Here is a 26046-nt window from a genome sequence, read left to right as displayed (position 1 = left end):
AATAGAAATCTGTGAACCGTTCTTTTTCTGGGACGGGAACGATTACCCCGGCTTTGAGGAGAGAAGTGATGGCTGCGAAGAAGCCTGGAACTAGAGCGGGACCTCTTGGAGGTCGGGATTTGAAGAAACGATCCCGGCGTCATGAAACGAACTCTATCTCGTATCCCCAGGATACAACTTCCCTGTCCCATGCATCCTCTACTGAGGAGATCCAAACGTCCCTGAAGAAGAGAAGACGGCCGCCCAGCCTGGGGGGTGGGCGGGGGTCTTGCCGAGAGTCATGCAGAGGTGGATCTACTAGTCCTGGACCTGGAGGATCTACCCTGGGAGTAGCGAGGAGGCCAGGACGGAGTGGGCCTAAAAGATACTGTCTTCTTCTCTTGACGTGCCTGTGGCCTCTGTTGCTGCTGAGAAAAGGAGTTTGACGCCGCAAAGCGACGAAAGGGCCGAAAGGACCGAAATTGCCGTCTAGGAGGAGGGCGATGAGGTTTAGCCTGGGGGAGAAGAGAACTTGTACCCACGGTGGCGTCCTTAATGATTTGGTCCAGCTTGGAACCAAAGAGACGTGAGCCTTGAAAGGGCAGACTGCTAAGGGACTTTTTGGAAGATAAGTCCGCCTGCCAGGCCTTGAGCCAAAGCGGTCCGGCGGATGGCAACAGCATTGCTGGACGCCTGAGCCGCACAAGACGCGGCATCCAGAGAGGCGGAGACCAGGTATTCACCCGCGTGAGAAATCTGGTTGGCAGATTGGTGGTGGGCTGCACTGGGCCTTGTCCTCTCCACCTGCTTTCCTGTGGATCTGCTTTTGGGTTGCTACCTCGCACTGGGTAACTTGGCCTCAGCATTTTCTGGGGTCTTTCATTATGTATTGCTGCATCTCCTTACCATATTCATGGTGACCTTGGGACTTATGTTGGAGTCCATTTGGCCACTGTTATTTGCTAGATAGTTTGGTGTATTTTTATCCCATGAGCCACGTAGGTGCAGTTTTTTGCCATCTAGGTATTGGCTCGTTATATTGCTCAGTGTGTTACTATCATGGTTGCTAGGGGGCTTTATATTGCTAGCCTGAAGGACTGTTTTCTGGCTTGCTTCTATTAACCCCTTTTGCCTATAGCTGCACAGGCCTGCATTCACGTAGTCCTTATCACACTATTTTGTTGGGTATTCACTCATACTCAGATTTATATGATTGTGTATGGACAAGGCTCTTTGCTGTTTTTAATTATGTTTTATATTGTGTGTTGTGTGTCACTAAAAATCTTGTTTTTTTCATATATGATTTATTATCATGTCTCTTATTTTTGTGTATGTGGTGTGCATATTTGGAGTGATGCTTTTTCTCTCATTATTCATTTGATTTATCACTCATTTGCACCCCATACTATTTTGTTTACACCTTTGTAGTGCGCCTAGGGCTTTGTTTGGTTACAGAAATCTGGTTGGCAAGCTCCGCCAGCTGTCCGGGTGGCGCCCCGTCCAGGATACCTCAACGGAGTTCTTTGGCCCATTTGGGTACGGATTTCGAAACCCAAGTGGAAGCAAAGGCTGGGCATAGAGCAGCTGCAGCCGCTTCAAAGGCTGACTTTGCAAAGGATTCTATAACTCTATCGCTAGAATCCTTGAGAGATGCTCCGCCGGACAGTGGAAGCACAGTGTTGGAGGACAGCCTGGAAACAGGGGGATCCACCGAGGGAGAGACCGTCCAATTGGCGGTAAGTTCTGGAGAAAAAGGATATAAAACACCAAGGCGTTTTCCCCTCTGAAAAAGTCTGGTCGGGTTCGCTCTTTCTCTGTTCATGATTTCCTCGAATTCAGGATGAGGAACAAAAAAACTTGGAAGGTGGTTTAGCCCGTCTAAACGAAACCGCCTGATCTGCGGGTTCCGTAGAGGGATCCTTGATGCCACAGGTTTGGTTTATAGCTCCAATGAGATTCTGGACCATATCCCTCATGGTGGCGATTTGGTTAGAATCCAGCTCCGAAATATCCTCCGAGGGTGCATCAGAGAACGCCTCGCCTGACTCAGGGGAGGAGTATCGGGAGGACGCCGACCGCAGAGGAGGACCGTGTGGCGAGATGGAGCGAGAAGAGGACTCAGACAGTCGTTCCTGTCTGGACCTTTTGCGGTTTATCAAGGAGGGCTCGGACGGAGGCTCCTGCGACCCACTGGCTACTGCGGGGGTCTGCAGAGGTAATTGATCCAGCACGGACACCAGAGTTTCAGACACCCGTGTTAGATCGGCCACCGATTGTGACAGAGAGGAAGCCCAGCCTGGGACGGGGGTATCACTCTCGGGCGGATCGGCCGGGGGATCCTGGGCGGTGGGAACAATCGGGTTGCTGAAGGCCTGACAGAGCTAAGAGGACTGACCTGAGGGAAGTTTGCAGTTACAGGACGAACATGCAAAGTACTTGACTAAGGCAGAAGAGGAAGAAGTAGGAGGACGAGAGCGGCCCCCTTTAGAGGTAGACATTTTGAAGAGGTCCCTGAAGAAAATGCCGGAGGGTTAGGGGACAGGGGAGCAGAGGGGGGTGTCAGTCTGCAGTGCAGAGCTACTCACGGTCGACGAAATTCCAGACGGAAGACGCAGCTCAGGTTGTGGTCCCTCAGGGAAGATTGGAAGGAATGCGGATCTGCAGCAGTCCAGCCAGAGGAATACGAACCCTAGTAAGCCCCTGCAGCGCACGGATATAAGGGACGTGCGTGGCTAGGAGTACTAAGATGGCGCCGGTGGGCGGAGCAACGCCTCATAAAGGATACTGTCTTCTTCTGCCGAGGTGGGGGTGGTCGGCGGGAAAAAAGCCCGCCCGAGTAAAGGGGGAAGTGGGCGGAGCGGCGTCGCCAGAAGTAGGCCCCGGGAAAAGCCGGGGCCTAAATTAAAAGCCGGCGACCAACTGCGGTGCAGGCGCTGCCCGGTTTGAGGGGCGCGGCAGCCGCAAGGCCACCGCATAGAAAAAGGAAGCGCTGCCGCCGGTGAGCGTGTCACCAGAAGTAGGCCCCGGGAAAAACCGGGGCCTAAATTAGGAGCCGGCGACCGCCGGAGATAAAACGCGGTGCCGGCGCTACCCGGCTGGAAGGTGAGCGGAGCGGCAGCCTGCGGGGCCGCTGCATAGATAGGGGGAGCGCTGCCGCAGGCTAGTGTGTCGCCACAAGTAGGCCCCGAAGGAAGCCGGGGCCTGAATTAGGAAAATGGAGACCGCCGGTTAGGGCAGCGGCGGTTGCCAGATGCAGCAAAGTAGCGCGGCTGGCAGAAAGGCCGCCGCGCCAGACAGGACCACCACGCAGGGAACAGAAAAAGTGCTGCAAATGCAGCGATGACCCCTGCTGATTCCTGGGACCCCTTTAGGAACGCCGACCAGGCCAAAAGGTGGCATGGAACACTGAACTCAAGGGACCCCGGGACTAGAGGAATACTCACCTAAAAACATCCCACGTCGTCCGTTACTAACCTCGAACCTTGGGGAATGTCTCTGACGTCCATTGGAGCTGGTGATGGACGTCCTCGTCTCCTCCAACCGACAGGCTCTGGTGGGCGAGTGGGTGGGGGACGGGGCCAGGACCGGACTTCTGAGCACGCTTGTGTGCTAGGCTCTTTGTCCTGGAGAGGGATCTATGAGGACACAGGGTGGCAGTACACGCCGTACTCATAGTCCGCCTTGTGGGAATACAGGTGTGACTGTTCACCCTGTATCCCTTCTGGAAAAAAACAGAAAAGAAACGATGCACATTAAGGTAGATAAGGGTCTAATGAAAAGACCCGTGTCCACCTCCTACTGACACTAAGCTAAACTGAAATGTATAATGCCAGTCGGTGGGGTGTACACTGCAGAGGAGGAGCTAACTTTTTTTGTGCATAGTGTCAGCCTCCTAGTGGCAGCAGCATACACCCATGGTTCCTGTGTCCCCCAATGAGAGGCGATAGAGAAATTACATTTCATGTTGCTAAATGGAACTGGCCTAGCTGAGATTTTCTTTTAAAGGGATTCAACAATTTTGTAGAAAATCTAGGATGATCTCAAAAGTATTGAAGCCAGCGACCCAACTCCATGGCAGTGAAAAGTGACTATGCATTTGTCATACATAGTCACCCTACCTGGTGCCCTGGATGTGCCTCTACCAGTGGAGACCGGCATTTTGGGCAATATCAGTGACAATGGGAGCAGCGGTAAATCTGAACCATTCCTCCACACAAGAGGAAAGTCCAGACTCCCCACTGCATTCACCAAGGCACTGCCACAGCCGTCTTGGACGATGTTGGACCATAATACATGGCACATATATAGTCACTTTTCAGTGCAGGGGTGGAGGTTCACTTTACAATACCTTCTAGCTTTTCACTGAATTATTGTAAAGAACAATTTTTTAAATAGGGCAATGTAAAAAGCATTATATATAAGGGTGGGTACACATTGCTCAATATAGTAATGCTGGGTTGACACGTCCATGATATACGGTCCATGTTCAGTTCGCAGTACCAGGTCCTGCCGGCGGGTCTCCAAACCTAAACTTACATGACTGTCTCAGGTGAAACCAGCGGTAGGTCGAGTATTGCAATCAAAGAACAGAATAGATGTCAAGGACATGATAACCCGGTCCAACATGTTAAATTCATTTCAATTTCAGTAATTAGAATAAACTGGAAAAATCCACCCTAAGCAGTCAGTGTCCCACATATACTGCCAAATACTCTAATAGTGTGTTTTGGCTTTGTATGGCAATTTAGAAGTCTCCATACATAGGAATGCTAAAGAGCAACTTTATTCCCAAAACATACTCTTCCCAATCACCATTGGAGGTGTCTATCCCATTCAGAAAACCTGTATCAACAAGTCTAGTACTTACCTGCAATGTCATGTGGGAATAAACCATTACTTAATTACTGCGGTCTAAAAAAGGGTTTTAGAAAACCCCTGCTTCCGACTGCAGTTTGATTAAAAAATAAAAAGCAAACTGTGCTTCAATGAACCTCCTGGGATCCAACACGGAGTCTCCGCCGCTGCTCCTGATGTCGGTTATTGTGCGTAGCATTGACATCACGTTGACAGTGTTGCAGCCAATAACAAAGTTCAGCGGTTGCGCCATTAAATCGGGCAGCTCAGTTATTGCTAGGACCCGGGGAGGGCGAATAAAGCACCTTAGTATTTTATTTTTTTCCTTTTCTTAAACTGTGCTGGCAGAGAGGGGTTTTCTGAAACCGGAAAACCCCTTTGAGCACTCCTACAAGTCTAAATCAATGGTCTATGGTCGAAGGACCTTTGATGTTACAGAATCCACAAAACTAGGAGGCTCACTATTCCTTATATACTTTGATATCTGGAGCACTTTGATAGACAGGCAGGAAGACATTTTGAGTATAGAGTTGATATAACTATCATTATACAGATATAGACTGATGTATCTAACCTACCAATAGTCTGGATCCCTACACCATGACTATTCAATGCTTGTACCTTACGGAGGACTCCATGCTGCTTCCTATAAGCCTTATTCCAGGAAGATCCGGTGTGCTCCAGTAACTTTTGACTCAATTGATCCATAGGGATCATTTTATCAACCCCAGCCTAAGAAAAAGAAAGACAACATGTTCTGCTTTGATTTTTTTGAAAAGGTTTGTAAGGGGAAACACAATACTTCCATCAACGTAAAAAAAACCTAACAGCACTGATACATGCAAACTGCTCATTAGGGTTCTAACTTTTAGATTGACATAAAAACTAATAAGAAATAAAAATAAAGAGTCAAAACAACAGCATATCAAAGGGGTTAGAAATATGCACTCATTATGTGAACTTAATGAGATATCACTTACTGTGCATATTATTATTTATTTTTAGGGCACCATTGATTCCATGTTGATGTACAATACAGGGGGTCATTATGGGTGTAAGCGTTCTTGAATATGTGGGTTTCCAAGTTCCATATGAAAGTTCTGATTGTGTTGGATAACACGGGTCAGCACAAAATACAATTTCAAGAGCGGTTTTGGTTATTCCACCTAATCTTTATGCTTTTTGGTGCGCTGAATCTGAAAATGACCTCCGTTTTGTCATAGGACATCACGTTTCCTGACAATTTAGACAACTATGTTAAATAAGGCAATACCGCGATATAAATGAAAATAGACTTATAAAATTAATTTGATCTGACACATTTTTCATGAAAAACATTTTTGAACTGAAATAAGCTCACTAACACTCACTAAAACCGTTTTTTTCCCCGTGAGGCTCCTCTTGGTACATTTACGCTTGTGAGTAGCATTTGGAATGTCTCTCTGAAGCGTCCAACGGTTGTCTGATATTATTGTAATGCTCTATCATGGTATTGACAAACTCTTTATCACCTATAAGCCTTCTAACGTCTGGTCCGATGAACACACCTTCCTTCAATTTTGCCTCTGAGAGGCTTGGAAACTAGATGACCAAGTATTTGAAGCATTCCCCATCTCTTTCAAGTGATTTTACGAATTGCTTCATCAAGCCCAATTTTATGTGGAGAGGAGGTAGAAGAACTTAATAGGGAGGTAGCAAAGTTTCTCGGAGGACATTTTTTTCACCGATTGAGCACCCTTGGCTGCCATCTCTTCTTAGTCCAGAGGTTTTTGTCAGTCTTCACTGTCCCACAGACACAGAAAACAAGGGTATTTGGTATACCCAGCTTGTTGCTCGAGCAGCATGCATAAGACCTTCAAATCCCCACACACTTGCCAACTGTGGTCTTCATATTTAAGTTTACGAAGAACCAATTCCAAGTACTCTTAGGTTTGCTTCAAGTGTACGAAATGACCTATAGAGATGGAAGTGTAAAAAACGCCGTTGTGGAGTAAAACTGCATTGAGACTTCTTTTTGAAGAATCTATAAAAAAGATGCCATTGAGCTGAATCATATTGGATTTTGAATTGACCCATCAAATCTTTGACATCGATGCAATAAACCAACTTGTCTTCCTGGGCAAAGTAAGGAATGAACTCCTTTTCACAATGTCTGAACCATGAAAAAGACACTCCTGTTAACATTAAATTCCTGCTTTTGAGCCTTGATCCGAGTAACTCAGCGGCATCTTGGGGGAGATTCAAGTCTTACTAAATCCTTTGTCTCCTCCTGGGGAAAAAAAATGTTGGTCTTTTATCATCTTCGAAGTCAGAACTTGATTCATCATCTGGTTCAGGTATGATTCGACTGATGAGCGGGGTCCTTGGGTACTGGTATAGCTGTGCAGAAGATGTGGCAAGTCCTGACATTTAAAATTTTTTTCAATATTTTTTTCTTTATGAAAACACCAAAATACATGGAAATTATATGAAAATAGGGATTTTTGTGTACTCACTGTAAAATCCTTTTCTCCGAGCCATTCATTGGGGGACACAGACCGTGGGGTGTATGCTGCTGCCACTAGGAGGCTGACACTAAGTGATACAAAGAAAGTTAGCTCCTCCCCTGCAGTATACACCCTCCTGCTGGCTCTCAGCTAACCAGTTCGGTGCAAAAGCAGTAGGAGATCAATAACAACATATGCGCGTATAGCATGTCACGTTATATATGAGAGTATAGCATGTCAAATTATAAAACAAGCACAAGCTAATAACGGGGTGGGAGCTGTGTCCCTCAATGAATGGCTCGGAGAGGATTTTACGGTGAATACACAAAAATCCCTATTTCTCCATCGCCTCATTAGGGACACAGACCATGGGACGTCCAAAAGCAGTCCCTGGGTGGGGACAACATCAGATCAGGCTCTGTGTAACTGCTACTTACAAGTGCGCCACCGTGGCCTGCAGAGTCCGTCTGTCCAGACTCACATCTGTGGAAGTCTGGGAATGATACTGCTTCAAGAATGCATGCGAACTGGATGAACCCGCAAGCTTGCAGGCTTGCTTTGCCGACGCCTGGTGCCTAGAACCCAAGAAACCTCGATAGACAGGGAGACAGGATGACATCTAACACGAAAGGACTCCTGGATGGTGTAACGAATCCACCAGGCTAACATGGCCGATGAAACAGCTAAACCCTTCCTGTAACCATCAGGAAGCCTTCTTCTTACCGTCAGGAAGCCCAAATAAAGCGTCCAACCTTTCGGAAGGACGCTGTCCTCGAGACGTACCTACTCAGAGCACTAACTTCGCCCAGAATATGGGGAGCCTATTCCGTTTTTTTTTACTGGTGCCGAAAGAGATGAGGGAAGAACGATGTTCTTGTAACAGTGGGAATACAATACCACCTTGGTAACAAGGGACGGGGATGGCCTGAGGACAACCTTGCCTTGAAGGTAATAAGGGAAAAAAAGTTTGAAAGAACAAAGCGGCTAGCTCCAAAGAGTCGTCAGGATGACGAGATCGCAGAGGAAAAAGGGCGACCTTCCATGTCCGGATTAAAAGGAGTCTACTGTAAGACTCCCAGGACCATTAAGGTCCCAAAGATCTAACGGTATGCGATAGGGAAGAACCACATGTGAAAACTCCCTGCGAGGAAGTCTCTACTTGCAGTTTTGTTGCAATAAGACGGAAAAATACTAGTTCCGCAAACGAAAAAAATCTGACAAAACTCTTGCAATCGCCGCTCTCTTTTGACGGTGCCAAGTTAAAATGATGAACCCTTAATCCACCATCCTCTTAACAGGGAAGTGAAGAGGGATCGTCCGCCTTCTTGCATCATCTGCTAAATAGTGGTGATGCAAAGGGGGATGTTCGCATGCCAAAAAGGGTGCCTCTGTACATCCACAGAGTCAGGTCACCTTTAAGACCAGGGAGTACTGGTCATGCACCTTTAAGACTAGGGAATACTGGTCATGCACCTTTAAGACCAGGGAATACTGGTCATGCACCTTTAAGACCAGGGAATACTGGTCATGTGCCTTTAAGACTAGGAATACTGGTCATGTGCCTTTAAGATTAGGGAATACTGGTCATGTTCCTTTAAGACTATGGAATACTGGTCGTGTGCCTTTAAGACCAGGAAATACTGGTCATGTGCCTTTATGCACAGGGGGAAGATGCAGGGGGAGAGCAGTACTTTCTTACCCAGTTGCATGTGCCCCTTCAATGCAGAACCATCGCCTCTGTGACTTCAATTAATAGGCCCAAGCCGGGGCCTAAATTTCTGCAGCCGGAATGAGCAATACCAGGGGTAGAATAAAGGGGCGTTGGTGGTTGGTCGAGAGAAGCGAGCGTTCCCGTAATAGGTGAGAAGCCCCAGAAAAGGCGGGCGGAGCCGCCTTAGCACACCATAGTGCGGGCGACGGTTCCAGGATGCAGCCTACACATCGGCCGAAGCCGGGGGCTAAATTTTTGCAGCCGGCCAGAGCGTTACCTCAGGGAGGTGGGCCACAGGGAAGCCATGGCTGAGGCTGCCTGTCAGCATGTGAATATCCCACTGCAGAGGCCCATCGCTGACTGGATCCACTCAACATCAGTGCGCGCCCCGGCATGGAGCCGCCGCGATAACTGGGTTTCAGTGCCGAGGAAGGCGCACACATTGTATTGTTCTGCTGCAGGTCAGGTATTGCAGCGCGGACGGTGCAGGGATAGAGGGATAAACCTCAGTCCACCATTCCTTTGTTAGGGAGGTGGAGATGAACCGTCCGCCTCCTTGTGTCACCGCTTTAACAGTGGTGGGACAGTGGGGGCTGCTCGGACGCCATAGAGAGGGGCCTCTGTGTATCCACGGAGTTCAGCCCCCGGGTGGACAGGGCCAGTTGTCCCCTGGCTGGGGAAGAGGGTACGTGGAGGCGACACTCCATGTGCTCGTCCGTTCAGGGTGTGGGGACATCGGTGCCCTTGAAGGGACCCGTTGCCCCTAAGAATCAGCTCAGGCGTGGCACGTCGCAGGAGAGGGTACGGAGAGGCGAAACTCTCCGTGCTCGCCTGTTGATGGTTCGGGGAGATCGGAGCTTTGAAAGGATACATCACCCCTTCGTTATAAAAAGTAAAATCAAAAATGTAAAAGGTAAAAATAAAATAATAAAGCGTTTTGGGTCTGAATAGCAGACCGATCCGTGTGCCTCCTACCAACACTAAGCAAGAACTGGTTAGCTGAGACTCAGCAGGAGGGTGTATACTGCAGAGGAGGAGCGAACTTTCTTTGTATCACTTAGTGTCAGCCTCCTAGTGGCAGCAGCATACACCCACGGTCTGTGTCCCCCAATGAGGCGATGGAGAAATAATCAAACAGCTTTTTAGTCACGGACCTATGTAATCAGACGTGTTGGAACACAGAATTCCAGAGGATGGGGGCTATTCGGGAGAAGTCTTGGGAGGTGATTGGGTGGGGAGCGTATAAGTGTGGAAGAGAGAAGGAGGTCAGTAGGGGATCAGAGGTTAAGTGTTGGAAGAGATCAGATTAGGTTGGACATATACGGAGGAGACAGATTATGTACAGCTTTGAAGGTCAGTGTTAGTAGTTTGAACTGGATATGTTGGGGAATTGGGAGTCAATGAAGGGATTTGTAGAGAAGAGAAGCAGAGGAGCAGCGAGGAGAGAGGTGGATTAGTGAAGCAGCAGTTAAGGACAAACTGGAGAGGTTCAAAAGTGTAATCTGGAAGGCCACAGAGGAAGACATTGCAGTAGTTGAGGCGGGAGATGAGGGAAGGCACTAAAATTTTAGTATATTGAGGGTTGAGGAAAAGATGGATTCTGGAAATATTTTCTGAGTTGGAGACAGCAGGAGGTGGCGAGAGCTTGGATGTGCGGTTTGAAGGACAAGGCAGAATTGAAGGTCACTCCGAGGCAGTGGACTTCTTGTGCTGCGGAAAGGGTGGTGTCGTTAATTGTGATAGATCAAGTAGGGTGGTTAGGTGAGATGGAGGAAAGATGAGTAGTTCAATTTTGTCCACATTGAGCTTTAGGAATCAAGAGAAGAAGCAGGATATAGCTGATAGGCACTCTGGACAGCGGAGAGTTGACTTCTGGGCCAGAGAGGTAGATCTGAGTGTCATCAGCGTACATGTAGTACTGGAAGCCATGGGACTTTATGTTGTCCTAGGCTAAAGGTATAGATGGAGAAGAGTAGGGGTCCTGGGACAAAGCCTTGAAAGACAATGACAGAGAAATGGTGAGACGAGAAGATAGCGTGGAAGTGGAGTATGAGATGCTAAATGTGCAGAGGGAGAGGTATTTGGTCTTTGATGCCGGTGTTGAAGGCAGAGGACAGGTCTAGAAGGAGGACTATAGAGAATTGTCTGTTCGCTTTGACGGTGTCGTTAGTAATTTTAGTCAGGGCAGTTTCAGTAGAATGGTGGGGACCACAGTTCATTAAAGAGTTAGATAAGTGGTTGGACATGCTGTTCGAGGAGTTTGGAGGCGAATGGGAGCAGCCATATGGTGCGATAGATGGACGAAGCGATCAGATCAATGGATAGTTTCTTCAAGACAGTTGTGATCGTGTCATGTTTGAAAGCAAAAGGGAAGGTACCACACATTAGCGATAGGTTAAAGAGGTGGGCTTGGGCCAGGAGAAGCGTGATGGTGAAGTTGGGGAGGAGGTGGGATGGGATGGGGTCAAGTGCACAAGTGGTGAAGTGCACTTTTGAGAGAAAATGAGTAAGCTCTCCTTCAGTGATAGTGGGTAGGAAGGTCATGAGGGAGGGGCAGTGGCCTGATATACATAGGAGTTGGGGTGGGTAGGTAGCAAAGATTTGCCTTGTTTGCTAGATCTTATTTTTGAAATGTGTTGCAAAGTCGTCTGCAGTGATAAGGGGAATCAGAAGGGGCAGTGGAGGGTAGATGAGGGAGTTAAAGGTGTTGAATAGCTGTTTGGGTTTGTGAGATAAAGAAGATGCAAGGGTGGTATAGTCTTGTTTAGCAGAGATGAGGGCCGACTTGAATGTGAAAGTTGCTTGTTTGAATGCGGTGAAGTATTCCTGTGTGTTTTCTTCCAGCGCTGCTCCACAACCCTGGATGCTTGCCAAAGATTTTGTGGGGTTGTTGTGCCAGGGTTGTCTTTGATTCATCGCATTCTGCCATGCACGAGAGGGGCAACGAGTAAAAAGCTGATGGTGCTTATACACCAAAGCAGGTAAAACGTCTAGTATATAGGAAGATATAACATTGGAAGAAAAAAAATAGGTGTTATGGAATTAAAGGGAACCTGTCACCCCATTTTTTCCGTATGAGATAAAAATACTGTTAAATAGGGCCTGAGCTGTGCATTACAATAGTGTATTTTGTGGACCCCGATTCCCCATCTATGCTGCCGAAATACGTTACCAAAGTAGCCGTTTTCGCCTGTCAATCAGGCTGGTCTGGTCAGATGGGCGTGGTGTCTTCCCCCAGATCTTGCTTATTTTTCCGTTGGTGACGTAGTGGTTTGCGCATGCCCAAGTCCAGAATCCACTGCACAGGGGAGGGAAAAGAGCGCGATCTGCGCTATTCCCCTGGTGATCGGTGGGGACGGCCATCTTCCTGTGGCCGCGCGTGCGCAGATGGAGCGCTCTGCTGCCCGGGGCTTCAGGAAAATGGCCGCGGGATGCCGCGCGTGCGCAGATGGAGATCGCGGCGGCCATTTTCCTGAAGCAGAGTTCGCATCTGCGCTCCATCTGCGCACGCGCGGCCACAGGAAGATGGCCGCCCCCACTGATCACCAGGGGAATAGTGAAGATCGCGCGCTTTTCCCTCCCCTGTGCAGTGGATTCTGGACTTGGCCATGCGCAAACCACTACGCCACCAACGGAAAAATAAGCAAGATCTGGGGGAAGAAACCACGCCCATCTGACCAGACCAGCCTGATTGACAGGCGAAAACGGCTACTTTGGTAACGTATTTCGGCAGCATAGGTGGGGAATCGGGGTCCACAAAATACACTATTGTAATGCACAGCTCAGGCCCTATTTAACAGTATTTTTATCTCATACGGAAAAAACGGGGTGACAGGTTCCCTTTAAGTAATTTGGAAGTTTGCATCTAGGCTGATAGCTTTGGAAGAAAGCTGTGGATGTGCATAGTCAAAGACAGCTTGGCCTATGTAAGCTTAGTTACATTTTTAGACACTGTTTTGCGTAGTTCTCCAAATAAATTCGGTTGGTATAATATAATAAGATTTTACTTTTCTCAGGATTATTTTATATATTTTTTAACATCTCACTCTAGTAAGATGTTAAAAAATATAAAATAATGCTGAGAACCCCCCCCCCCCCCAAAAAAAAAAAAAAAAAACACAGCCATAATGGATCACACACTGTATTTTGTGTATAGGCCATTCGGCATTGCGGGTGTCCTATATATCAACTGCTATAACAGGTACCAAAATCAGAACAGACTATTACAGTCTCTGCAAAGTGATGGATTACAGCCTTCTTCAATTATGTTTAGGGTCTTAGAGGATTCCATCTAAAGTCCAGAAAAACAGATTTTAGATGGAAGTCCGACACAGGCATTGGTTATAATGAGGCATATGAAGTCCAATAACTGCAACTGCCATTGACCTTTTTTCTTGGGGTGTCTATCTTTAATGCAGGATAGAATAGGGTCGTCTCTTGTGCTGGAGCTAACAACAGCTGATCAGCAGGGTTGCCAGGTCTCAGAACAACCGGTAGAATAACAATATCATAGCCTCAATTTTAAATGCCTGGACAACCCCTTTAACAAGGCCTCCACTAGTATATTAGAGCTGTAACTGATTAAATGATAATGATGTATCTGCTCATTCTGTACTAATTTTTACAACAAAGTTGTCAAGCATAAAATAAAATGAAAACTCAGAGCAAAACTGATATGTTTTGCTTAGCAAGGGGTCTTAGGGTGATGTACGTAGCTGGGATTCTGGCTTTGTTTTAAAAGGCTGTCCACTACTGGACAATCTCTTCCTAAATGCTAGAAATAAAATAAAAACAAAAAACCTCATCATCCAGATCAGAGCCATTCCAGTGATGTCGGCACAGTGTCTGCCGACATTCACTGACCGCTGCAGACGACCTGCAGCCGCTGATTAGCTGCAGCCCTTTAGGCTATCTGCACACGTTGTGGATTTTGCCTCGGATCCGCAGCAGTTTTCCATGAGTTTACAGTACCATGTAAACCTATGGAAAACAGAAACCGCTGTGCTCATGCTGCGGAAAAAAAAATGCGTGTCAATTCTTTCTGCGGATTCCGCAGTGGTTTACACCTGCTCCTCTATAGCAATCCGCAGGTGTCAAGCCGCAGGTGGAATCCGCATAAAATCCACGGTAAATCCGCAGGTAAAACGCAGTGCCTTTTACCTGCAGATTTCTCAAATCCGCTGCGGAAAAATCCGCAGACCTAAAGAATACGTGTGCACATAGCCTTAGTATTCCATCAGAGCAGAAGACCATTTTGTTTTGATGTCTTTGCTTGAATGGTCAAAAATGACCTGGCAATAGAATTCTTCAAGTCAGTATGATTACAGCGCTACCAAAACTATTTATTTTGCTATTATTTTAGTGGTTTAAATAAAATTCAGAACTTTGTATATATATTTTTTTTAATTTTTAATTTATATTCTCTGACAGCCATAACTTTGTTATGGATACAATTTTCACTCTTTGACAGCAGCATCTAAATGGTTAAAACGCAGCAATCCGAGCAAGCTCCGCTCGCTGCTGTTACAGACAGATGCCAGCTGTGTAAAACAGCGGATAAACAGTTACATCCATTTTTGTAAAGAGTCTTTTCTTTTATTTGTTTTTTAAACAAACTAGGCAAAAAATTACAGTTTACTGGAAAAGCAGCCATCTTCTGATTTTTATTAGTGTAAGTACCTCTGCAATAACAGCAGCAAGGATAGCAGCGGGGCAGTCTTGGTCATCCCCCATTTCTCCACCTCTTTTGCTTTTCTTCTCTTCCTGTGTAGAAATCAGAGGGAATAATAGCGATCAGTTATAAAACTAGTAGTTCTTACACTTATCTCTGGCTGCAGTTCCTCCATCATTGTCTCTCTGCTCAGTGACAAGTGGGCGGTCCTTCAGTGATGCCCATGTGACCCTCTGAACTACATTTCCCACAACCCCCTGCTTCTTCTCCAGGCTCCTTGCTCTCTCGCGTGCTCCTCTACCTGCTCTGTGATCTGCTGGTGACCGCAGGGGCAGAGCTAACATGAGGAGACTTGGTGCTGTGCACAGTTCCTAATATTATATGACTAAATGTAACCCTTATCTGTCCCTACCACCCTGTATAAAGCTTTCCACCCCTCCAATTCTGTATATGTTCTAGATATAGTCTACCTATGAGTCCTCTCCTGGCTCCAAAAAATATAATTATTGCCTACTGCAACCAATCGCAGAGCAGCTTTCATTTTACTAGAGCTGTTTAAAAAATTAAAGCTGCGCTCTGACTGGTTGCTATGGGCAACAGAGATAGTTTCTCTATAAGACAATATAGACAATGGCCCAGTTGTATTTACACTGTATTTCTAGATAGGAGATGTCCATTATAACAAATATGGACAGGAATATTCATGGTGTTAATGAGAAAAACCACTGATAGTTTAGTGACTGATGCTCCTGTGCTTTCTCGGCGTTTTCTGTCACACAACAAAGAGGGGGTCATACAGATAGGAAGATGGCTGTCCCTCAAACAGCAGTGACAGCAGTGTCCATGTCCACCCTGTGCAGCGAGGACGGTGCAGTCACACATGTTCTGCGTCACTGCACAGTAATAATAGGCTACTCGCTATAGAGGAATAGCTGGTACCTACTGAGCATGTGCAACCTTTCAGGATAGAAGTGTAGGACGTATCCATGGGCAACCAGGTAGACAGAAGCATCTAATGTGCAAGTGTTCAGGGGTCAATATCCAGACTAGCAAGCATTTTTGGAAATCGATTGTATTTGACTTTATTTCAGGATAATACTACATGCTGCCAGAAAACCCTCCATCTCCATCAGCCCAAGGCTTATTCAGTCAATAGCAATTTCTCGTGATCTCTCCATACAAATGCATGCTCAATAAGCCAGAGCATACATGTGTTCTCAATGGGTTGGGGAGTTAGTGATCTGCTGCCGGACGCCTCTTTCTATTTTATCCTCCTTGAAGACAAAAGGATTGAGTGTTATCCCCTTCACCCCCAAGGGTGGTTTGCACGTTAATGACCGGGCCAATTTTTACAATTCTGACCACTGTCCCTTTATGAGGCTATAACTCTGGAACGCTTTGACGGATCTTGGCGATTCTGACATTGTTTTCTCGTGACATATTGTACTTCATGTTAGTGGTAAAATTTATTCGATATAACTTGCGTTTATTTGTGAAAAAAATGGAAATTTGGCGAAAATTTTGAAAATTTTGCAATTTTCCAACTTTGAATTTTTATGCCCTTAAATCACAGACATATGTCACGCAAAATACTTAAGTAACATTTCCCACATGTCTACTTTACATCAGTACAATTTTGGAACCAAAATTTTTTTTTGTGACGGAGTTATAAGGGTTAAAAGTTGACCAGCAATTTCTCATTTTTACAACACCATTTTTTTTTAGGGACCACATCTCATTTGAAGTCATTTTGAGGGGTCTATATGATAGAAAATACCCAAGTGTGACACCATTCTAAAAACTGCACCCCTCAAGGTGCTCAAAACCACATTCAAGAAGTTTATTAACCCTTCAGGTGTTTCACAGGAATTTTTGGAATGTTTAAATAAAAATTAACATTTAACTTTTTTTCACACACAATTTATTTCAGCTCCAATTTGTTTTATTTTACCAAGGGTAACAGGAGAAAATGGACCCCCAAAGTTGTTGTACAATTTGTCCTGAGTACGCTGATACCCCATATGTGAGGGTAAACCACTGTTTGGGCGTATGGCAGAGCTCGGAAGGAAAGGAGCGCCATTTGACTTTTCAATGCAAAATTGACTGGAATTGAGATGGGACGCCATGTTGCGTTTGGAGAGCCCCTGATGTGCCTAAACATTGAAACTCCCTACAAGTGACATCATTTTGGAAAGTAGACCCCCTAAGGAACTTATCTAGATGTGTGGTGAGCACTTTGACCCACCAAGTGCTTCACAGAAGTTTATAATGCAGAGCCGTAAAAATAAAAAATCATATTTTTTCACAAAAATGATCTTTTCGCCCCCAATTTTTTATTTTCCCAAGGGTAAGAGAAGAAATTGGACCCCAAAAAATGTTGTGCAATTTGTCCTGAGTACGATGATACCCCATATGTGGGTGTAAACCATTGTTTGGGCGCAGGGCAGAGCTCGGAAGGGAAGGAGCGCCATTTGACTTTTCAATGCAAAATTGACTGGAATTGAGATGGGACGCCATGTTGCGTTTGGAGAGCCCCTGATGTGCCTAAACATTGAAACTCCCTACAAGTGACACCATTTTGGAAAGTAGACCCCCTAAGGAACTTATCTAGATGTGTTTTGAGAGCTTTGAACCCCCAAGTGTTTCACTACAGATTATAACGCAGAGCCGTGAAAATAATTTTTATTTTTTTTCTCAAAAATGATTTTTTAGCCCCCAGTTTTGTATTTTCACAAGGGTAACAGGATAAATTAGACCCCAAAAGTTGTTGTCCAATTTGTCCTGAGTACGCTGATACCCCATATGTGGGGGGGAACCACTGTTTGGGTGCATGACAGAGCTCGGAAGGGAAGGAGCGCCATTTGGAATGCAGCCTTAAATGGATTGGTCTGCAGGCGTCACGTTGCATTTGCAGAGCCCCTGATGTACCCAAACAGTACAAACCCCCCACAAGTGACCCCATATTGGAAACTAGACCTCCCAAGGAACTTATCTAGATGTGTTTTGAGAACTTTGAACCCCCAAGTGTTTCACTACAGTTTATAACGCAGAGCCGTGAAAATAAAACATCTTTTTTTTCCCACAAAAATGATTTTTAGCCCCCCAAATTTTTATTTTCCTAAGGATAACAAGAGAACTTGGACCCCAGAAGTTGTTGTTCAATTTGTCCCGAGTACGCTGATAACACATATGTTGGGGTAAACCCCTTTTTGGGCGCACGGGAGAGCTCGGAAGGGAAGGAGCACTGTTTTACTTTTTCAACGCAGAATTGGCTGGAATTGAGATTGGACGCCATGTCGCGCTTGGAGAGCCCCTGATGTGCCTGGACAGTGGAAACTCCCCAATTCTACCTGAAACCCTAACCCAAACACACCCCTAACCCTAATCCCAACGGTAACCCTAACCACACCCCTAGCCCTGACACACCCATAATTCTAATCCCAACCCTAATCCAAACGTAAATGTAATCCAAACCCTAACCCTAACTTTAGCCCCAACCCTAACTTTAGCCCCAACCCTAACTTTACCTCCAACCCTAGCCCTAACCCTAACCCTACCCCTAAACGTGACTGAAATACGTGGCACTGAAATACGTGGCACTGAAATACGTGGCACTGAAATACGTGGCACTGAAATACGTGGCACTGAAATACGTGGCACTGAAATACGTGATACGTGGCACTTAAATACGTGGCACTGAAACACGTGGCACTGAAATACGTGATACGTGGCACTGAAATACGTGGCACTGAAATACGTGGCACTGAAATACGTGGCACTGAAATACGTGGCACTGAAATACGTGGCACTTAAATACGTGGCACTTAAATATGTGATACGTGGCACTTAAATACGTGGCACTGAAATACGTGGCACTGAAATACGTGGCACTGAAATACGTGATACGTGGCACTGAAATACGTGGCACTGAAATACGTGGCACTGAAATACGTGGCACTGAAATACGTGGCACTGAAATACGTGGTACTAAAATATGTGGCACTGAAATACGTGATACGTGGCACTGAAATACGTGATACGTGGCACTGAAATACGTGATACGTGGCACTGAAATACGTGGCACTGAAACACGTGGCACTGAAATACGTGGCACTGAAATACGTGGCACTGAAATACGTGGCACTGAAATACGTGGCACTATGACTGTCAGAAAATGTTCATTAAACGGTTAGGGGTGAGGTTAGGGGTAGAGTTAGGGTTAGGGTTTGGATCCCTTTATCACGTTGATGGTGGTGGGTGGCTTTTCAGTGTGTTTTCTGGTTTTTTTTCAAAAAAATGCATGCGTTTTTAACGCAAACAAACGCATGTGCTTAAAAACGCAAGAAAATACTGCAGGTTGTATTTCTGAAAATGAACGCATGCAGAAAAAAACCGCATGCGTTTGAAAACGCGACCAAACGCGTACAAAAAAACCGCATGCGTTTTCAATGTTAAATATAGGGAAAAAAACGCATGCGTTTTTTTGTGCAAAAAACGCTGCAGACAAAAACGCAAGTGTGAAACCAGCGACGCTTTTTATAGCAAAAAAGTTTTTGCGTCTCCACATTTTGAGACCTATAATTTTTCCACATTTTGCTCCACAGAGTCATGTGAGGTCTTGTTTTTTGCGGGACGAGTTGACGTTTTTATTGGTAACATTTTCGGACACGTGACCGTTTTTGATCGCTTTTTATTCCGATTTTTGTGAGGCAGAATGACCAAAAACCAGCTATTCATGAATTTCTTTTGGGGGAGGCGTTTATACCGTTCCGCGTTTGGTAAAATTGATAAAGCAGTTTTATTCTTCGGGTCAGTACGATTACAGCGATATCTCATTTATATCATTTTTTTATGTTTTGGCGCTTTTATACGATAAAAACTAAAATATAGAAAAAATAATTATTTTGGTATCGCTTTATTCTCAGGACTATAACTTTTTTATTTTTTTGCTGATGATGCTGTATGGCGGCTTTTTTTTTGCGGGACAAGATGACGTTTTCAGCGGTACCATGGATATTTATATCAGTCTTTTTGATCGCGTGTTATTCCACTTTTTGTTCGGCGGTATGGTAATAAAGCGTTGTTTTTTGCCTCGTTTTTTTTTTTTTTTTTCTTACGGTGTTTACTGAAGGGGTTAACTAGTGGGGCAGTTTTATAGGTCGGGTCGTTACGGAGGCGGCGATACTAAATATGTGTACTTTTATTGTTTTGTTTTTTTATTTAGATAAAGAAATGTATTTATGGGAATAATATATATATTTTTTTAGGATTTTTTTTTTTTTTACACATGTGGAAAAATTTTTTTTTTTACTTTTTTACTTTGTCCCAGGGGGGGACATCACAGATCATTGATCTGGCAGTGTGCACAGCACTCTGCCAGATCGACGATCTGCTGTGCAGGGCTGCAGGCTTACCAAGTGTCTGCTCTGAGCAGACACTCGGTAAGCCACCTCCTTCCCTGCAGGACCCGGATGCCGCGGCCATCTTGGATCCGGGACCTGCAGCCAGGAAGGAGGTAGGAGACCCTCGCAGCAACGCGATCACATCGCGTTGCTCCGGGGGTCTCAGGGAAGCCCGCAGGGAGCCCCCTCCCTGCGCGATGCTTCCCTATACCGCCGGTACACTGCGATCATGTTTGATCGCGGTGTGCCGGGGGTTAATGTGCCGGGGGCGGTCCATGACCGCTCCTGGCACATAGTGCCGGATGTCAGCTGCGATATGCAGCTGACACCCGGCCGCGATCGGCCGCGCTCCCCCCGTGAGCGCCGCTGATCGGTGATGACGTACTATCCCGTCGGCGGTCATACGGGCCCACCCCACCTCGAAGGGATAGTACGTCAAATGTCGGGAAGGGGTTAAAGATGTTGTCTAGGCTTTGGGTTTCAAGTCTGTAGAGAGCGGTCAGGATTCTCTGATGCTGGCAGCGGGCGAGCGCACGCCTGCAAGTATGCGATTTGCATACGTGCGGTCACGAGCCGACTAGACGTGGGCAGCCTCACTCAATACAACTGTATTGAGCGAGGCCGGACATGTCTAGTCGGAATGTGACTGGAAGAATGCAAATCGTAGAAGAATGACCACATGACTACCCAGTCTTGGCAGCGGAGAATCCTGACAGCACACACTGGACATGCAGTGAGGATTCAAAAGCCTGGAAAACCCCTTTAAAATTCAACTTTTACTTGGATAGAAAGTCATGAGGCTCCATACACAAAGATTAGTCAGCTGGTCATGCCAAAAATCGGTGGAATTGGTGAAATTGCTGTAACATGTTTCTGAACCTTTAAGGCAAATGTTGGGGAAATAAAGGACTGACAGACACTTTTGATGCTCCTTGTGCTTGACAAAAATAAGATTCTTACAGATTAAAATGCACTCTGACATTGGGAAACAGCAGCCAGGCTTAATTTCTAATGGATCTGCAGAAAATCTAATGTCTATGACTGTCTTTACAAAATTAGGATAGATCATTACGTTACAATTTGTAATTTACTTACCTCACAGCTCCAATGTCCCAGCTCATCTACGTCCCGAATGTATGCATGATAATGGCCACCATAACATCCTCCCTTGTGTATGATAACTGAAAAGAGCTCATACATTTGCACTGAATCCTCCAAGTGATTCTAGAAGAAAGAGGACAGAGGAGTGGCTGACAATGCAAAAGGAAATATGAGCAAATTCCATTAAAACTGACAAAATGCATTTAAAACGTTTAAAGTGGGTATTACCCATCACAGACATGGATGCTGGCACACAGATAAACAGAATAAAAAAAAGCGAATCCCATTCAAACCTGCTCACAAAATGGGCGGATGTTGAGGCGGTTAGGGAAAGTGTATCGTGAGGTTTCTTTATACCGCTCACACTTTTCGAAGTCGAAGTTGAACCTCAGAAGAGAAAATGTGAGGAAGGGAGGTAATTTCCCCAGTTTGGCAGACTGTAAAGATATAAAGTAACAGAAATAAGTTGAAGCACAAATGGAAACTTCTGATCGTAGACTAAACCCGGTCTACAGTGTTGCTTAATTTTATGAGCCATTAGTTTGACATGAGACAAATTTAAAAGGTTAACTAAACTTTGTCCATGTTTTTTAATATTTGGTGGGCACTTTAAATGCCTGTAGATAGGATCCAGACCCCGACCAGAGACCCCCACTGCTGAGGCTCCCGTCTGCTGAGGCTCATGCCTGCTGAGGCTCATGCCTGCTGAGGCTCATGCCTGCTGAGGCTCATGCCTGCTGAGGCTCATGCCTGCTGAGGCTCCTGTCTGCTGAGGCTCCTGCCTGCTGAGGCTCCTGCCTGCTGAGGCTCCTGTCTGCTGAGGCTCCTGTCTGCTGAGGCTCCTGTCTGCTGAGGCTCCTGCCTGCTGAGGCTCCTGCCTGCTGAGGCTCCTGCCTGCTGAGGCTCCTGCCTGCTGAGGCTCCTGCCTGCTGAAGTACACACTATTTGACGGTCTATTGAGAAATCAATGAGAGTCTCAGGGTCCAGACCCCCACTGGTCTGCAGGAAATTAATGTCTCTGCCAAATATGAAAAAACACCAGCTTCAAAGTTTTGCTACTCTTTATTAAAAGTGTTGCTTCTGTAAACTGGCTGAATTACGGTAATCCTGCATATCAACATAGGTTTTGGATTTTATTTCTGATGGTCACTCTAATAAGATAAATGGTAGAGATGAGCAAAAAGATTCACACTACCCTGGTATGGCTATGGCATCCAGTTTGGTCCTCCGTGACAGCTGGACCAAGGCAGTGTTCATCTGGGCACCCCTGGCACTTACTAAGCTCAGCAAAATTGTGAAGTTGAGTCACTAGGCCATAGGGGACATCATGGGGGTGTTGCAAATGGCAGAGGCACCTAGGATGAAGGACATAGGATTGCCGGTGAAGGGTCTGGCTGCCATGGAGGAGCAACTGGATGCAAAACCAGTCTAGTTCTAATCTTCTGTAATTATTAGTTGAGAGCAAATTGTGCTCCATTTATACATTTTTTCACTCAATATAAAAGTAAAAAAAGATAATGTTGTATATTTGCGGTCACAGCAGTAGAGAGGCAATTTAATAAGTCGCGATTACCTTGGCAGCTGGGACAAGTTTGTCACAGGCTCCACAGCGGTAGAGGTTGTCTCCATCAAACATTTCTTCTGCCACATAGAAGCTGCATAGAGATTCCTCTAAACTGCTCATGTCCTTCACAGCTAATGTAAGATCGAGAAAGTCTTCCTGTATAAAAGTAAAAAGAATTAAAGCAGAAAATTTTACCCAAATTGTTACATTATTAACTATATCAATGATGTGTGACAAAGTCGGCAGCCCTTCTCTTCTGCTACATAATCCCACAAGGTTCTGAGACAAGTCTTAGGATGCATTATTCTCCTTTATATAATGAACAGACAAAGCACTAGACTCAAGTCCTAGTAGACCAAGTGCTTTTACTACAGAACATGTCCAAAATACTGTATACATATTAGCTGATATTCTTAAAGGGACTGACCATTTGATCTTTATTTTAATGGATGTGCTGGGGACACAATTTTGTAGTACTGAAATAAAAGTATGACAGATTCTTGATATAACGTGAGATATTTGCCAGCTCACTTCCATCAGCGCATTTTTAACCCCTTCACCCCCAAGGGTGGTTTGCATTTTAATGACCAGGCCAATTTTTACAATTCTGACCACTGTCCCTTTATGAGGCTATAACTCTGGAACGCTTTGACGGATCTTGGCGATTCTGATATTGTTTTCTCGTGACATATTGTACTTCATGTTAGTGGTAAAATTTATTCGATATAACTTGTGTTTTTTTTGTGAAAAAAATGGAAATTTGGCGAAAATTTTGAAAATTTCGCAATTTTCCAACTTTGAATTTTTATGCCCTTAAATCACAGACATATGTCACGCAAAATACTTAATAAGTAACATTTCCCACATGTCTACTTTACATCAGCAGAATTTTGGAACCAACATTTTTTTTTTTGTTAGGGAGTTATAAGGGTTAAAAGTTGACCAGAAATTTCTCATTTTTACAACACCATTTTTTTTTTTAGGGACCACATCTCATTTGAAGTCATTTTGAGGGGTCTATATGATAGAAAATAACCAAGTGTGACACCATTCTAAAAACTGCACCCCTCAAGGTGCTCAAAACCACATTCAAGAAGTTTATTAACCCTTCAGGTGTTTCACAGGAATTTTTGGAATGTTTAAATAAAAATGAACATTTAACTTTTTTTCACACAAAATTTATTTCAGCTCCAATTTGTTTTATTTTACCAAGGGTAATAGGAGAAAATGGACCCCAAAAGTTGTTGTACAATTTGTCCTGAGTACGCTGATACCCCATATGTGGGGGTAAACCACTGTTTGGGCGCATGGCAGAGCTCGGAAGGAAAGGAGCGCCATTTGACTTTTCAATGCAAAATTGACTGGAATTGAGATGTGACGCCATGTTGCGTTTGGAGAGCCCCTGATGTGCCTAAACATTGAAACCCCCTACAAGTGACACCATTTTGGAAAGTAGACCCCCTAAGGAACTTATCTAGATGTATAGTGAGCACTTTGACCCACCAAGTGCTTCACAGAAGTTTATAATGCAGAGCCGTAAAAATAAAAAATCATATTTTTTTCACAAAAATGACCTTTTCGCCCCCAATTTTTTATTTTCCCAAGGGTAAGAAGAAATTGGACCCAAAAAGTTGTTGTACAATTTGTCCTGAGTAAGACGATACCCCATATGTGGGGGTAATCCACTGTTTGGGTGCATGGCAGAGCTCAGAAGGGAAGCGCCATTTTACTTTTCAATCCAAAATTGACTGGAATTAAGATGGGACGCCATGTTGCGTTTGGAGAGCCCCTGATGTGCCTAAACATTAAAACCCCCCACAAGTGACACCATTTTGGAAAGTAGACCCCCTAAGGAACTTATCTAGATGTGTTTTGAGAGCTTTGAACCCCCAAGTGTTTCACTACAGTTTATAACGCAGAGCCGTGAAAATAAAAACTTTTTTTTTTTTTTTTTCACAAAAATGATTGTTTAGCCCCCAGCTTTGTATTTTTACAAGGGTGACAGAATAAATTGGACCCCAAAAGTTGTTGTCCAATTTGTCCTAAGTACACTGATACCCCATATGTGGGAGGGAACCAATGTTTGGGCGCATGGCAGAGCTCGGAAGGGAAGGAGCGCCATTTGGAATGCAGACTTAAATGGATTGGTCTGCAGGCGTCACGTTGCATTTGCAGAGCCCCTGATGTACCCAAACAGTACAAACCCCCCACAAGTGACCCCATATTGGAAACTAGACCTCCTAAGGAACTTATCTAGATGTGTTGTGAGAACTTTGAACCCCCACGTGTTTCACTACAGTTTACAACGCAGAGCCGTGAAAATAAAAAATATTTTTTTTCCCAGAAAAATGATTTTTAGCCCCCCAAATTTTTATTTTCCCAAGGATAACAAGAGAACTTAAACCCCAAAAGTTGTTGTCCAATTTGTCCCGAGTACGCTGATACCCCAATAGTTGGGGTAAACCCCTGTTTGGGCGCACGGGAGAGCTCGGAAGGGAAGGAGCACTGTTTTACTTTTTCAACGCAGAATTGGCTGGAATTGAGATCGGACGCCAAGTCGCGTTTGGAGAGCCCCTGATGTGCCTAAACAGTGGAAACTCCCCAATTCTAACTGAAACCCTAATCCAAACACACCCCTAACCCTAATCCCAACGGTAACCCTAACCACACCCCTAACCCTGACACACCCATAATTCTAATCCCAACCGTAAATGTAATCCAAACCCTAACCCCAACTTTAGCCCCAACCCTAACCCTAACTTTAGCTCCAACCCTAACCCTAACTTTACCTCCAACCCTAGCCCTAACCCTAACCCTAGCCCTAATGGGAAAATGGAAATAAATACATTTTTTAACATTTATTATTCTTCCCTAACTAAGGAGGTGATGAAGGGGGGTTTGATTAACTTTTATAGTGTTTTTTTATATTGGATTTTTATGATTGGCAGCTGTCACACACTAAAAGACGCTTTTTATAGCAAAAAAGTTTTTGCGTCTCCACATTTTGAGAGCTATAATTTTTCCATATTTTGGTCCACAGAGTTATGTGAGGTCTTGTTTTTTGCGGGACGAGTTGACGTTCTTATTGGTAACATTTTCGGACACGTGACAGTTTTTGATCACTTTTTATTCCGATTTTTGTGAGGCAGAATGACCAAAAACCAGCTATTCATGAATTTCTTTTGGGAGAGGCATTTATACCGTTCCACGTTTGGTAAAATTGATAAAGCAGTTTTATTCTTCGGGTCAGTACGATTACAGCGATATCTCATTTATAT

General features: G+C 45.1%; 1 protein-coding gene across 2 annotated transcripts in view; it reads right to left on the bottom strand.

The window, feature by feature from the left end:
* Positions 1–26046, bottom strand: part of USP40 (ubiquitin specific peptidase 40) — a 132839-nt gene that overhangs the window by 67528 nt on the left and 39265 nt on the right. For both annotated transcript variants that reach the window (XM_077272376.1, XM_077272375.1), the window contains exons 6-10: positions 22778–22924; positions 21498–21641; positions 21199–21327; positions 14710–14793; positions 5455–5565 (exon numbers count right to left, since the gene is read on the bottom strand). In XM_077272376.1, the coding sequence (XP_077128491.1) occupies positions 5455–5565; positions 14710–14793; positions 21199–21327; positions 21498–21641; positions 22778–22924 (615 nt within the window). The remainder of the gene's footprint in view (positions 1–5454; positions 5566–14709; positions 14794–21198; positions 21328–21497; positions 21642–22777; positions 22925–26046) is intronic.

The sequence above is a fragment of the Ranitomeya variabilis genome, chromosome 7, assembly GCF_051348905.1.
Source record: "Ranitomeya variabilis isolate aRanVar5 chromosome 7, aRanVar5.hap1, whole genome shotgun sequence".
NCBI lineage: Eukaryota > Metazoa > Chordata > Amphibia > Anura > Dendrobatidae > Ranitomeya > Ranitomeya variabilis.
The sequence above is the reverse complement of the archived record's forward strand: the minus strand, read 5'-3'. Positions and strand labels throughout refer to the sequence as shown.